The 15260-nt window shown below is 39.4% G+C and overlaps 1 protein-coding gene across 2 annotated transcripts in view; it reads right to left on the minus strand.

Annotated features, from left to right (window-relative positions):
• The window catches only part of LOC149311416 (collectin-11), a 30080-nt gene that overhangs the window by 14146 nt on the left and 674 nt on the right, over positions 1 to 15260 (minus strand). For both annotated transcript variants that reach the window (XM_089531016.1, XM_089531015.1), the window contains exons 2-3: positions 11173 to 11322; positions 4125 to 4196 (exon numbers count right to left, since the gene is read on the minus strand). In XM_089531016.1, coding sequence (XP_089387142.1) covers positions 4125 to 4196; positions 11173 to 11302 — 202 coding nt within the window. In that variant the 5' untranslated portion in view covers positions 11303 to 11322. The remainder of the gene's footprint in view (positions 1 to 4124; positions 4197 to 11172; positions 11323 to 15260) is intronic.

Consider the following 15260-nt stretch of genomic DNA (forward strand, 5'->3'; position numbering starts at 1 on the left):
GTTTCTAGCAAGGCTTCGCTTATTCACTTCATACTTTCCTTTTGGCAAGGGATTCATTTATACAGGAGAGGAGTGGCCAGTGAGCAGCAATCTCAAAAGGAGCCTGATGAACTTATTCCCTAACACCAGGCCTGTTTGCTGTCACAAAATGGATGCTGCATCTCTCAGCACAAAACACACTGACATAATTAAAGAGGCTCTTTCTATACTGTAAAAAGGCTTTATGCTCTTAACATAATTATTTTTACTCTTGCAGCTGAGTGTAACAAAGATCATGCCTACTGGTTACCTGAATTAAAGTTTTGGTCAATCATGGAAACTCAATGACTGCATTTAAAGACCTCTTCTTATAATTCTCCTATTTCTTGGAAACATCTCAAGTCTGCACACTGAGAGCATTTTCCTGATCAAAGTGTGCTCACACTAGCAATTGGAAGGTGCGGCGCAATCCTTCTATTTAACTGAATTTTTCCCAGTGAGGAAAATGACAGGAGTGGAAAAACAAGCAAGGGTTACAAGTGGAGAATGTTGTTTACTCACTTACATTTCCAAGACAAACTTTACGAAAACAAGCAAAAGAAGAATCCCCTGACCTGTTCCCTCATGTTTCAAATGACATCATGAAGATATTTAAAAGTACACCAAAAATTGGACCAGACTCACTGAAACAACATCAAAGTACTAATAATTCCTCTGTAAATATAAACTGAGCGAAGACCTCCTATTGGGCTTCGGGAGCATATTTCAGGAAAGATGACAAATCAATTAAGAAATTAGTTAAACAACTCTAGCCTCTGCTCACTTTAAATAGGCTATGGCAATATACAAGTGTATCTTTCTAGAGCTCTCTAAACAAACCTGGCTCACCTAGTACACAAATTCAACCACTGGCAAAATATGCCCAACTACCTACCCATTGGGTGGCATTTTCCAGTGTTGGCTATTGGCTGTTCGGCTGTTTTTAATTTTGCACACGTCTGTGCTGAGGTTTCACAGTAACAAAATAATAGTTTTAACTGGATACGAGGAAGAAAAGAAGTTTTGAAGGTTCAGAAAATATTTGCTGTGGAAAGACATTAGTAGATTGCTGGTGCTCGATGAAGAGCAGCATAAAGAGCCATTGGAAATAAAGCAAAGACATACACTGCATATCTGAACCCTTGGTCCTCTACTGGTTGTCTTCAGTATGTTGTTGCAGGCAGCTGTATTTGAAATTAAACAGCCATGTGTCGAGCCCATCAGGGAAACTTTATTTATATAAACACAATTAATTTGCTCTCTGTGACTTCATGTCCTTTCTTATAAACATTATACAGAACATTTAGCAACAGCAGCCCGCAAAAGGAAGTCTGCGGGCTTCTCATAGGTTATCTCATAACCTTAAAAAACACAAGTAATTTGATCTTCTCACACACTGACCTTCCCATTCCAAGAAACTTTCCTATCTTCTATCCCCCAGGTTTAACTTATGGCAAAGTTTGGATCCATACTTTATTGGGTTTTCCATCATCATTGTCTTTCTATGTGGCATTTAATATGTTATGATTACTACAGGGTGCTTCACATATTACAAAATGCCTGCATTAAGGCTATTTCTGTATACTGGTCTCTCCCAAACTTTATAGCTTCCAGCATTCCTGACCATCGATCATGCTAGCTGGGGCCGATGGGAACTGAAGTCCAAAATATCTCCAAAGGCACCAGATTAGGGAAGACTGATGTATACAAAGCCATCACTGTCAGAAGATCAAACAAGACCCTTGCACACATCGGTGTTGCTTGCTGCAGATGGACAAGGGTTGCAAAAGACTACAATTGAATGAACTGTGCCCTTAACCTAAAAGTTCCTCGGGGGCATTGTGAGAAATTCAAAGCTTTGAGCTAAGTCTGCTGGGGAAAATGTCAGCAGGGTGACCAGATGTCCTAACTTCAAAGAAGGACAATGTAGTACATTAAAGAAAAATGTAGGACATTGCAAAATAAAAGCACAAAACACTAATCTGAATTCATGTTTCTTAGTCATGCTCCAAATGGAGGACATGTTGAAATTCTTCCTGGACAGAAGGTTGTCTTCCTGGACAGAAGGGCATGTCTTGGAAAAGGAGGATGTCTGGTCATCCTGCACTACAGCCATCTGAATCCAGAATGAATTTCATTTCTCATGAATGAAAACCGGCTGGAAAGCTCCATTTTGTTCACAGGACAATGGCAGGATTATCGTAATGTCATCTGAAAATCTTCACCAAATTGTGTGACACTGATGGGAGCATGGCGTTATGCTTCCGTCTCTTTTGCCTGTATGAAAAAGTCCTAAGGTAGCATCCTTAACAACATTATTAGAGGCTGCCCTTTGTTGCATAAGCCTTACTGCTTGTGGCATCACAACGGGAAATCTTAGGTTTTGACCCTTGCGGTAGCCCTGATCTGACAATTGTGTTTTCAGAGGTAATCTACTGTTTTGTTTCAGTTTCCATAAAGATATTTTTGTTGCCATGATGACTAAGAAACTTCTTAGTTAGTCTGTGTGTATGTGTGTGTGTGTGTATTTAAAGATGTCTCTCTTGCATCTCTGATACCACAAATTCCATGTTTAGTTTTACTTTGCTCTTTGGTTCTTACGACTCCTTCTAGACCTTTCTCAAGTAAGAGATTCTGGCACTCAAAATCCAGAAGAAGAATAAATAAAAAGGAATTAAAATAAAAAGGTTTATAGTGTACAATGACTTTTGCTTCAGATTTCTTTCTCTTTGTCTACAATGAGAATGCCCTCTTTTTAATAATATTTTATAATATATTATAATTTTTATATGTTTATTATAATTTTTATATTTTTATTTTATAGCATTTTCATAATGCCACCAGCCCTACTATCAGGCTTACCAACACAGCTGCCTTAGGCAGCTGATATTAAGCATCATAAAAGGGCAGTAGATTGTCAGCTTTTTAAATTTATTATTAATATGTTTTTACCAGCAGGGCAAAGTATTTTTGGAATTTTCTACCTCAGTTGACAAATAGCTTGGGCATGATCTGGATGGTATGCACCTTAACTGAATGAGCATAGATAGTCTGCAGCCTTTCTGCCTAAAGCTCAAAAATTAAGGAACAGAAAATGCAAGAGATCCAGGTCTGTCTGTCATTCATGAATGCATCCACACTGCAGAAATATTCCAGGATGACATCATTTTAACTGTCAGGACTCAATGCTATGAAACTATGGGAATTGTAGTTTGTTGTGGCACTCATGTTCTCTGACAGAGAAGGCTAAATAGCTTACAAAACCACATTTCCCTGAAATCCACAGCATTGAGCTAAGGCAGTTAACATAGAAGTTTATCACACCCGTTTTTTTCATTGTTATGGGTACAGAAAGAGGATTCTCGTGTGCGCGCGTGACAGGCCAAAACCAGATTTTATTGCATGCCAAAGCATCCTCCAAAAGGCCCTATTCTGTCCCTCGGTGCCAAGCCGTCCCCGTTCAGTGCTGAGGGGTGCCATTTTCCTCAGTCAGAAGATGTCCGACCAGAACATTTCATGCGCCTTAGCACTGAATGGGGATGGCTTGGTGCCGGGGGACGGAATGGGGCCTTTTGGAGGGCGCTTTGGCGTGCGATAAAATCCAGTTTTGGCCAGTTGCGCATCCTCTTTCTGTACCTGTAACAGAGACTAAAACGGGTGCAATAAAGTTCATGGTGTCAACCTGGATTATTTCTGCAGCGCAGAGGGAGCCAAAGAGATATCACACCATTTGTCTCTCTGTATATATTTTCTCTCTACTTCCTCTCAACTAATCTAAACCATCAGGAGAAACGAAGAGCAGATCAAAATGCTTCAAGTATTCTAATGCCCTTCGCTGCAAGTCAGAATCGACACATCAGAATACTCCAATAAACAATCCCAAATAAATGGTGAAGTTCTTCCAAGCTGTTGTTTTAGGCAGCCAAAAATCTGAACTAGGTTGGATTTGACTGTCTTACAAACCTACTTCTGCAGCCATAGCAACAGCATCTATGCAGAAAGGTCTTCTCAGAGAGTTTGATATAAATGATTAAGCCTCCACATCAATAGGAAATATAAAGGAATATATAATACAGCAGGAAATATAACATCTTTAGAAGATATACCTTTTTCTCCTGGAGGGCCAACTCGTCCTGGGCGACCTGGGACACCCTTCTCCCCCTTTTCTCCAGCTTCCCCTGGGAAGTAGTGAAATACAAGATAAAATAAACAAAATACGCTGAATTCCTCATTCAAGCAACCATACTGACAACACACACCAGTGTCATCATCACTTGTCTTTTCACAATGGCCACCGCAAAATATCTCTATGTGGGCATCTATCATTTGAAAAGAGCCATGCACACAGGTGTTGTGGAGGGAAGTTTTTACAAATGAGAAAAGGCAGATTTTCAAGAATGAAAAAGATTAAAATAAGTTGTTGTTGGGTTTTTGTTTTTTTGAAAACAATGTTTATGCTCCAAGGATCTTACCTTTTCAGTTTGGCAGTGGGCAAAGAATAATGGTAAAGGAGGGAATGGAAAGACTAAGCTAAGGAAAGAACCACTAAGCAAAAACCATTAGTTGACTCTGGCTCTTCATCTGTAGTACTTCCACATCATCATAACTATGCAGCTACAAGTGTCACAGAATCTCCACATGTGAATGTCCATTCAGAGGCATTCCTGTTATTTCTTATTTCTACTTTTCAGTGTAAAATCTCTTTATTTCTGAAAACGCATGTACTGTAAAGTTCAGAGATAAACTGCTGAGCAAATACAAACAAATTATCTGAATCACAATGAAGAAAATGGAGCTACTCCACAGTGAGCTGAGTTTCAAGGTGCATGTACTGTGTGCATTCCACTGATTACATTATGAATTGTTTTCTGTAACCTTACTACTTAAGTATCTCATGATCTATGGCATTCTAAACCAGAGCTTGGAAAATTTATCTATGGATTACAACTCCAGAGCCCTCCATGCAGCCATCCTGGCCAGCAGATATACTATCTGGGGATTCTGGAAGTTGTAGTCCAAGACATTAATTTTCAAGCTCTGTTTTAAACCACCAGTGAAGCTGATATATAATACAGGTTGAGTATCCCTTATCCAAAATGTTTTGGACCAGAATTGTTTTGCAGCTGTGATTTTTTTTTTTAAAAAATGAGAATACAAGTTGGATAGGATGGACTGTATTTGCAAGGATGGAGACATAAGACTGGAGAGAGACAGGAGGATATGTGAAATGATGGGAATCCAAGCATAGTGCTTGGTGCGAATCCACACCTCCTGTCCTTTCATAGATCCTTGAGTCTCTCTCCAACTAGGTTTCTCTCCAGCCATGTGTCTTTCAAATCTCTCTCTAGCACTGCAAATGTCTTATATTACTTGTATTCCAAAATATCCCAAAATCGAAGCCTCAACGTGTTATGTCAGTGATCAAAAAGTTTTGAATTTTACAGCATTTCATATTTCATAGTATTAGATAAGGGCTACTCAATCTGTATTGGAGGGAAAAATCACATCTGATACATTAATACCATCACTCCATTATTAACGTTACATTTCAAACAGTCTTGCCAATCTAGTTTATAATCCACAGCTATTCTGTCTGAAAGAACTGGTGATCAATGGGGAAGGAATCCTTGCTGAGAGCAAGCATCCTGTCAGAACAACCTCCTGAGATGCTGGAAAGGACCATAGTTCATAGAAATGGGGGATGCAGAACATGATGTTTTAGATAACAAGGTACTGTTTCCATCAAACCTGTCTTTCTGGAGATCAACAACATCCCTATGCCATATGCCCACAGAAAAGCACTGAAACACACACAACTCATCCAGGCAATGACAATGTGACTAGTAGAGCCACTATATTTGCTCAGAGTTTCCATTTTGTTACCAGTTTGAAAAACAAAACAATACACATACTGAGCATTTCTGTCTCACACATACCCTAAAGCACCACCAAATGTAACATGGTATATCCATAGGGGATAATACTGAGCAATGGAGAATTCTGAGATGTCCTCAAATGTATTCACAAACATAACCTTTATGAGGGAAAGCAAGCATGTATTAGTGTATGTAAGGTATATGTATACATGTCTACATAAGGTATATGTACAGAAGACACCCGTACCCTTAGAAACAGCCAGTGGTGTCACTAGGATTGGCATCACCTAGTGCTCATGGTATCACTCCACCACTGACCTCCTCCCATACCACACCATACAGAGCCCTTAGCCATGTTTTTTGTACTAATGTTAGTCATAAATCATAATTCCCATATATTATGGAATGCAATGGCAATAGTTGTGACATAAACGACTAGCAAAATTAAAATTATACTTTTAAATACCATGTTGCACACACAGCCCAAATGTATTTACATGTACAGTCTCAAGTGCTTAAAGTGAAAATTTGTTAAGATGTGATATTTTTAAAGAAAACTGTAAAAGAAGAGTTTTTTAAAAAATTAAATATCAAAATTTAAAATTTAATTTACAGAAACAACAACACTGAAGTCTCCCATTTTTCTTCCACTAACCCTTGCTCCACTCACACCATCTCCAGCATTCTGAAGGCATACAGGTGAATGCCACACAACCCATTTCTGCCAAAAGGCAAATATTTGGAGATCAGTGGGGTCACCAGGTGCTTCCCGCATTCCTCCACACAGCCCTAGTGATGTCCATGGAAAGAGACCCAAAAGGAATGCCCAATATAGGGTGACCAGATGTCATAACCACAAAATTTAGGACGTTCAAGAAAAATATAGGATGTTACCAAATAAAAGCTAAAATGACTACCGGTAATATATATGTAAATTCGTGCTTCTTAGTCATGCTCAAAATGGAAGCTATTTTGAAATTCCTCCTGGACAGAAGGTTGAAATGTAGGACATGTCCTGGAAAAGGAAGACATCTGGCCAACCTGGCCCAATACTGTTTGTGTCTGTGTGACTACAGCCATGGTCACAGGTCCGTTCCAGATGCCCCTTTGTGAAACTTTGTGAAGCTACCTCACTGACAGGCCCTAGAAGTAGAAATAAGATTGCTCCAAAGTAGTAAAACTCAAGTCTGCATAGAAACTGAGGACATGAGCTGGATTTCAGCCAACAGATGAAAGGCTCCATATCTCATTAGTGTTCTTCTAAGCTAGCCAGCTACCCCCTTGACAGCTTAGATCAGGCACTGATGGCTTTTTAGAGATTTTACATTAGCTGTGGCCTTCACAGGCCATTTTGTGCTTCACTGAATTTCTTCATCAATCTACTTCACCATTATGATTATAGCTTCTAATTAGATAGGATATGCAGAAGCACAAACAGTTCTGGGGGGGAAATTCCTTCAGGCTTCCTTTTGTTTTGTTTTGTTTTATATCTCTGTGCTCCTGATTGCTTGATACAAAAGAGATTATTGTTGCAACTCATTTAAGCATGAAAATGCTTATGTGCCAACAACCATAATTCTTAGCATTTATGTGGCATATTCTGTAGAAGCACTTTTGGCAAAACATGACTTCAGACAGACTGTGAGTGAGGTGAGGTCCTTCATCTAGCTTATGTTTCAGTCTTGGAAACAGGAAAACTACGCTTTCCCAAGGTCAAAGATGACATAACTAGAGAAAGATTAATCCCCCCATCTATCTACACTGAGCTATGACCAAGAAGAAGTTCCTTTAATAAATATGCTTTATATTGAATTCAGGCTGAATTCACACCTGTAAAATAATTTGTCCTTACTGCAATCCCGGTCCTGTTTGAACACATGACGTTCTTCAAGTTTTGAAATGAAAGCACTTCTTTTAGTTACCCAAGGGCTTTGAGACTTTTATTTGTTTTTTAAAAAACTTTGTTTCTCTGCAATTTCTAGGGGGGAAATGGTTTTCACAATTGTATCCTGTGCCTCGAATCAGGATCGGGTGGAACAGGGGTTGGGGTGGTTGGAGGGCAGGACAGATTGGTGGATGTTACCTTGGCATCATCTGGGAAGCATGGTGTTGCCATTTTTTTTTTACATTCAGTGTATGTCTACAGATAACCACATTTTTGAAGGTCTGAGATTCTCTGCTAGTTGGGGAGAAGGTATCACATTTTATTAAACACAATAGGAATTTAATCCCAGGTTCTAGTATAGATGTCTTGGATCAGGTCGTACTTCCAAGCCCTTTTACTTGGACAGAAGCAGAATTCATTGTCACAAGCACTTATGCCCACCTAAGGGCCAGAGGGAGAACATGAATGCTCAGTGCTTCCGTCCTGCCATTCATTAACAATGTGATATAATATGCTCCTACACAGACGTAATTCCAATTGAGTTCAGTGGGACTTACTTCCAGATAAGAGGGCAGGGGATCACAGCCTTATTGGAGAATAAATTCCTTTGGATCCAGCAGGAAGCAGATTTTTTTAAAAAACACAAGGAGAATCAGGCTATGATTTTTGCTGAATTGGAGCGAGCGGGTTTACAAACTAGCTGTTCCGTTCCGTAGTGTTTTTTTTTTAACCCTACTCAGACACAGAAACTCACTGGGTGACTTTAGGAAAGTCATACTCTCTGAGCCTCAGAGGAAGGCAACAACAATCCCCTTCTGAACAAAGTTTGCCCCCATAAAACCTCTGATAGGTTTGCCTTAGGGTTACCATTAAGTTAGAAATAAATTGAAGGCTAAAAAGAAGAGAGAGAACAGATTTGCCCAGGAATAAACACACAGCATGTCAAGGATAATACGGTAAGCTTTACTACAGAAGATGTTTCTAAGGGTATGAACTTATTTACTTCTTTACTACACATTGCATAGGGCAGACTCAGAAAGCTGTGGAATTACCATACGATAGATGGCAAAAAAGATTAACAGCTAGCCAGAATAGTAGTGCAGCAATGATATAATGATAACTGGGGGATAAAAATTAAACATGTTCGGTAACAAAAATGTTATCTGAATTTGCTGGAATACCAGTGCATTAATACTTAAAAATTGGTGCAAGAGCAATGGGGGACAATGACCTCTTTGTAGCAACAAAACCACTCACCCATAATCCTTCTTCAGATGATGTGATCTGGTGTCAAATCCGTTAATTAATTCCAGTTGTCCCTTTCATTTTTCCTTCTTTTAAATACACTGATTTCAAGGTCAGAAGTGGAATATTCTGGCATGGCTTCCCATAAACTATTTGGACATGAGGGAATGGGGAAGGGGGCAATATATTGATGACTGGCCAGAGCTAGCCCTTGGGAAAATAAAGCACTCCAGGACTGAAAATATAAAAGGGTATTTCAAAGACATTCTCCCTTTTTTGCCTTGTAACATTTTAACCATTACCAGTCTTATGACAGATAAATGTAGATTCAACAACAGCTTGATATCCACACATTACAAGGGATCTTAATTCACCACATTCACCATAAGGTGGATATCTTTATTGGCTGATTTATGCATACTGGTATATGCATGTTATTGAAAGCACAAGAGGAGGCCAAGTAAGAGAATTTTAAAATATTTTTTTCTTGTGACCAATGAACAAGTCTAAATCACAGGATCTGGTGGAGAACCTAACTGTGATGAGTGGCTGATGAGAATGCCACATCTCACAAAATGCAAGTTTAAAATTAAAAAAGCAAACGTTTAAAGTATTTGTAACACATGATAAAGTAATGCTGTGGTTAGTATGTGTAATTCTACAGCAGAGTACAAGCCAGCCAATACAAACATCAGGAAGAAAGCCTCTGGGCAACCCCAGTCCAAATTCTGTGTTCTGTGCTTGTTAATTTTGGCACAACTGGGTTAGCAGGAAATGTCTGGGAACTAAACCAACATGGAAGTTGGGTAAAGGGATGGATCCAAGAGCTATGGTGTGACATATCTTCCAAGTGTTCCAAACTGGCAGGAAAAATGCATTGTCCCACTTTTTCAGCTGCTTCTAAAATGTCCCAGTTGCTCTCTCCTCCTCCCACTTTCCTCTTCTTCTCATGTTCATTTAACCAAGTTCAAAGTGAAAAAGTAATTTTCACTCAATTAACTCAGCAGAGTGGAGAGGAGAAGAGGGGAAGAATCTTTTCCTTCCCTTTAAGCTCAGGCAAAAGCAAACTGCTGCAGGCTCTCCTAGCTTGTGAGTTCTTCCTTATTAACAATTCTTGCCATCTTGACCACAGTCTGATGTTCCTTGGTCTCATGTGGCCTAGTTTGCATATATGAAATGCTGCAGGGTATGGTGTGAGTGGGTGCCTACTAAATATTCTGCAGTGATCTTTTTGGAGCATCCCAAACCATCAGTAGCCATGCATGTAGTTTCTAAAGGTTTGCTGATTCACTGCCATGAGCCTAGAAGCTTCCCAATTCCCTTACTAGCAAAGCTTTAGGAATACACACCTTCATATACAGTCACCCCTCCATTCTCGCGGACTTGAGATCCACGGTCTGGACTATTCACGGAGGGACAACCTCCCTTAATTTCAGTGGGGTGCACCCCCATGGCGAATGCCCTTCAAGTGTTCATAGGCATGTGCCCCATTCAAGCCTATGGGGCTTGAATATCGGTGAGTCTCCGTTTTCACAGAGGGGTCCAGAATGGATCCCCCATGAAAATGGAGGGCTGATTATAAGCACAAGCAATTTATTTGTATATCACATTTCCCACAACACATTACAGTGATTCCTAAACTTTGGACCTCCAGGTGTTTTGGACTTCAACTTCCAGAAGCCAAAGACAACTTGGTCAAAAGTCAGGAATTCTGGGAGCTGAAATCCAAAACATCTGGAGGATCAAAGTTTGGGAATCACTGAGTTAAAACAATAAGTAAGTAAGTAAGTAAGTAAGTAAATAAATAAATAAATAAAGTAACCGTGATAACAATTATAATACATAATAATAGGTAATCTGGGCTACACCAAACATCTCATAATGGTTAATCAATGTCAGCAGAGGAAACAGCGCTTTAGAGACAAATGGAAGTATTATAGCATGAGTTTTTGTGAACTACAGTATAACTCACCAGCTGCATACAATGCACAAAAGCCCATGCCACAATAAATGTGCCAGTCTTTAAAGATGCCACAGGAATCCATTCTTGTTGGAACATACTATGAGTGGGGATATACAGCAAACAAGGGCACAGACATGAAGAAGGGCATTATTATATTGTTCAAGGGGAGAAATAGACTCATTTACCTTTGAGGCCTGGAACCAAAATCTGCACAGAACAGGATTCGTCCGCAATATGCTGAGCATATCCAGATCTTAACAGAGACAGGAAGGCAAGGCTAATTACAGAGACCAAGAAAACCAGATCACTCCTCATAATGAGTTTGTCCCTTACTCCTAAAGAAAAGAATGAATAAACAGTTAATGGGAATTACAACAACTTCCAAAAGTTACAAAAAGTATGCAGTTTTTTACAAAAACAAGAGTCAAGCCCCTTGTACCTTTGCAGCCTATTTTTTCAAAAGGTGTATTTGCTATATGCGGGAAAACACAGAAATTATTCAATAACAAGTTGCTGTCAATCACATGTTGCTGTCATTTGATAAATTTTTCAGGAAGCTGTTCCAAAAGATTCTCAAATCTCATTAGAGTGAGTCTTTGCAACACAAAAATTCAATATTCTGAACTGGAAAAATATCCCCTTTTGCCCTCTGTCCAGAAGAAGCTCAGATTTGCAGAACCAATGAAATGGAAGAGAAAGGTTACAGAGATGTAAAATCTTGAGGGAAGGAAAGAAAAGAGAAAAAGAGGGCCTCATGATGGGAGACCATCAGCCCATAGATGGGAAGGAAAAGGCTGGCAAGCAGGCCAGTCAATGCATATGGTGGGAGAGGTCAGCTCACAATTCCCCTTGGGAAGCTTGAGTTGCATTTTCAAAACCCCCAGGAGAGTTCAAATGAGGGGAAAGAAAGCAGTCTAGAAAGAGATTCCAAGTAGAAATATATGGGAGAGAGGGCTTTGAAAAGACGGAATACCCATTGCTTTTTCGCTGCCTTTTTTGCTTTCCAGGATAAGAGAATTTCCCCAATTTAAAAATGTAAGCCTTGGGGGCATGAGAAGGCATGCCAATAAACACAAACACAGAGACACACACAGAGACACAGAGACAGACAGACATTGAAATCCTGACTGCCTCCGCAACAATCCTCCACAAAGAATTGTTTGATAGAACTCTGGGGAGGAAAGTGTTCATGTACCCAGATTTTAAAACAAACCAATTAAAAAAAAAACATGCATACAGTGAGTGAATTTGGGGATATTTTCTGACTCCCATGAGAATGCTAAAGTACTGAGGGCTAGAGTTAGATTTAGGGCTGTAGTTAGGCCTCCCTATAGATGCCTTATGTTTCTTGACCCAAGGAAAATTCCAGTCCTCTCCATTCCTCCATATGGGGCCAGCTTCAGTGTCAACCACCTCTCTGCATCATGGCTTGCCAAAACACAGGATGGAAATTTCTGTTGTTCTTGCTCCAATACATTACATTACCAAGGACAAAATTTATTCCAGTGTCAAAAAGCAGTAGATTTCTTGGGGCATTTTTTTAAAAAATCCTTTTTGGGTTTTGGCTGTAAAAAACCTAAAACAACTGTACATATCTACAACTTGGGTGCACAATTTACAATTAGGCTGCTGATAATGTTGCACAATGCCTACTTTCCAGGTCATGTTCTGTGTCGATTTTGCAAAAAAGCATTATTCTGGTGGATCAAAATGTCCCTTCTGATAGGGTTAAGGCGCTAACCTCAAAGATGGCAAGAGAATGGAGGTTAAGTTCCCTGAAGAGAGAAGGCCAGAACTGTCTTTACTGCTTTTCTCCTTTCAAAACTGATACGCATTCAGCTAATATAGAATAGGCATAACTCAGTTAACAAAGCCTATAACAAAGAAGGTTCTTTTTACAAAGTCTCTTTACACCCTCTCAGGCTCCTTTTTCACCTCATGTTCTGTCTAGCTGGAAGTATTTTTAGCTGCATTGGCATTGGAAGGCTGGAGAAACACAAACGTTTGGAGCTGGGTTGCAGCTGGTATCTGCAGTAAACAACGCAATAAAGCTGGAGGTGAGAAAAAACAGTATTCTGGTCTAGCTAATCCTATTGCAGTTGTGTCTGCCTGCCTGCTACAGGCAGGACAAACAACAGCTGCCTCCAGAATCCCTTACTGTGTTTGCCTGAACAGCAAACAAAGGCTGCATCCACACTGCAGAAATAATCCAGTTTCACACCACTCTAACTGCCATAGCTCAGTACTGCGGAATTCTGGAAACTGTAGTTTGTTGTGGCACCAGAGCTCTCTAAGTGAGAAAGCTATATGTCTGACAAAACTACTATTCCCAGTCAAACTGGATTGTTTCTGCAGTGCGGACAGCCCCAAAGAGAAAAGGGGAAAGCAGATACACTTGCCCTACCAGCATGTTAAAAAAAGCATTTAAAAAGTATGGTCACCAAAAGTGGAAATCGTAAGAAAAGTGGAGGCTGGTGAAATTTAAAAAAATCATCCCTGAATACATTTCCAAGTAAGATTTGAAGTGGTCTCTAGAAGGCATAAAAATATTTTTTATTTATGCAAGTCTTACCTGACCTGGTTGTCTCATTTGTTAAGTGCATATTCTTAAATTTTGGTTTAAAAATTATTATTTCTGTTCTGGTATCAAATTTTCTGTCCAAGACATAATGTTCAGGAACACGCCTGCTTTGTTAACTGAAGTATACCTGTACAGTACACCCAAGGACTGTCTACTGAGACAGGGGTTGAGGATCACAGGGAGTTAAACAAGGTGATGCCTCCTTCAGTGATAGATCTGTTTCCCCATATGAGGAAAAATCAATCATCAGAATCCAAATTTTAGATAGCTTGGATATCCAAAAGGTTGTGCAGAGAAGTTAATTAGTCAAGCTAAGAAAATGTGGTTGCAGATAACCTACGACAACATTACAAGAGAGAGAACAATATAAAACATATTTGGTGCCTGTATCTAATGGTCTTTACAACACCGCCGAATGACAACTAAATGTAACTGTAAAATGAAATAGGATTTAGTATATCTGGAGAAACAGGATTAATCTGTGCACCCAAAACTGGGGCAGAAAGACAAATGGGAAGATTATTACAGAAAAGACAGGAAATGCAGAGATAAGATGGGACCTGGCTCAGTCCATTCAAATGAACAGATGTAAACACAAATCTTGATGAATGGAGAAGGAGTCAGTGTGCCAAGATTCAAAGCACCAAGCTTTTATCTTTAAGGTCCAATTCCCTAATCCTATATTTCTAGGGACTTCACTACCAGTGTGACAGCTTGCTCTTGATGAAACCTTGAATGCATTCAGGTTTATATTCTGCACTGGAACAAGTTTCAAGGTTGAAACTTGATTTTAAGCTGAGGAATCACATATTATTTATTTTTCATTCCTGGCCAAAGGATCTTTTGTATGGAAAACTGTGCTATTACTTTTTGAAGACTGCTTTGATGTCCTTCAGTTATATAGATTCAGCAGATTATTGAATAGGGAGACAATTACTGCATTGGATTTAAGACCATTAAATACCTAGTAGTGCCTGACGCTTAAAATACTTGCCCTGGTAACAGACATCTCAGTGGCAGAAAAAGTCAACAGGCAACTTCCAACTTACCCTCCCACATTTCAAGACGAACACTGAGACACATGTGGCCAAGCAAGTGGACCCATAACTAGTTTAAGTGACTGGGAATTGGCAGATTTCCAGCTCCGGAGTTGCATTTTTGCTAAATCCCAGATGTCCACTAACCAGGCCCACTTACAAAAATTATTTTTTGAACTAAGGGATTTCAACAAACAAATTTGTTTTGAGTAGTACTTCACAACTGAACGAAGCTCAGAAACTTTCCACACAACAATCGATGGGCTGTCATGTCTTCATTTCAGCAGCAGAAAGGGAGAGTAGGATTGGTTTTCTTGCTGCTGCTGTTACACAGAGTCAGAACATCTTCCCAGTTTCCAAAGATTGACAACTCATCCATTTCCTCATGCTCACTTCACACTCTTCATAGGAGACAGTAAACTACACATTGGGTATTCCTTATCTAACATGTTTGGGACAAGAAGTGTTTTGTATTTTGGGTTTTTCTCAGATTCTGGAATGCCAGTATCTGCATATACATAAGATAACTAATATACATTTGCATATCCATAATAAGATATATTGGAGATGGGACCCAAGTCTAAACGTGAAATTTATTTCATATACACCTTATACAAATAGCCTGGAGGCAATTTTATAAAACATTTTAAATAAT

This window comes from Sceloporus occidentalis, unplaced genomic scaffold, assembly GCF_023333645.1.
Source record: "Sceloporus occidentalis isolate IW3139 unplaced genomic scaffold, rSceOcc1.0.p SCAF_6, whole genome shotgun sequence".
NCBI lineage: Eukaryota > Metazoa > Chordata > Lepidosauria > Squamata > Phrynosomatidae > Sceloporus > Sceloporus occidentalis.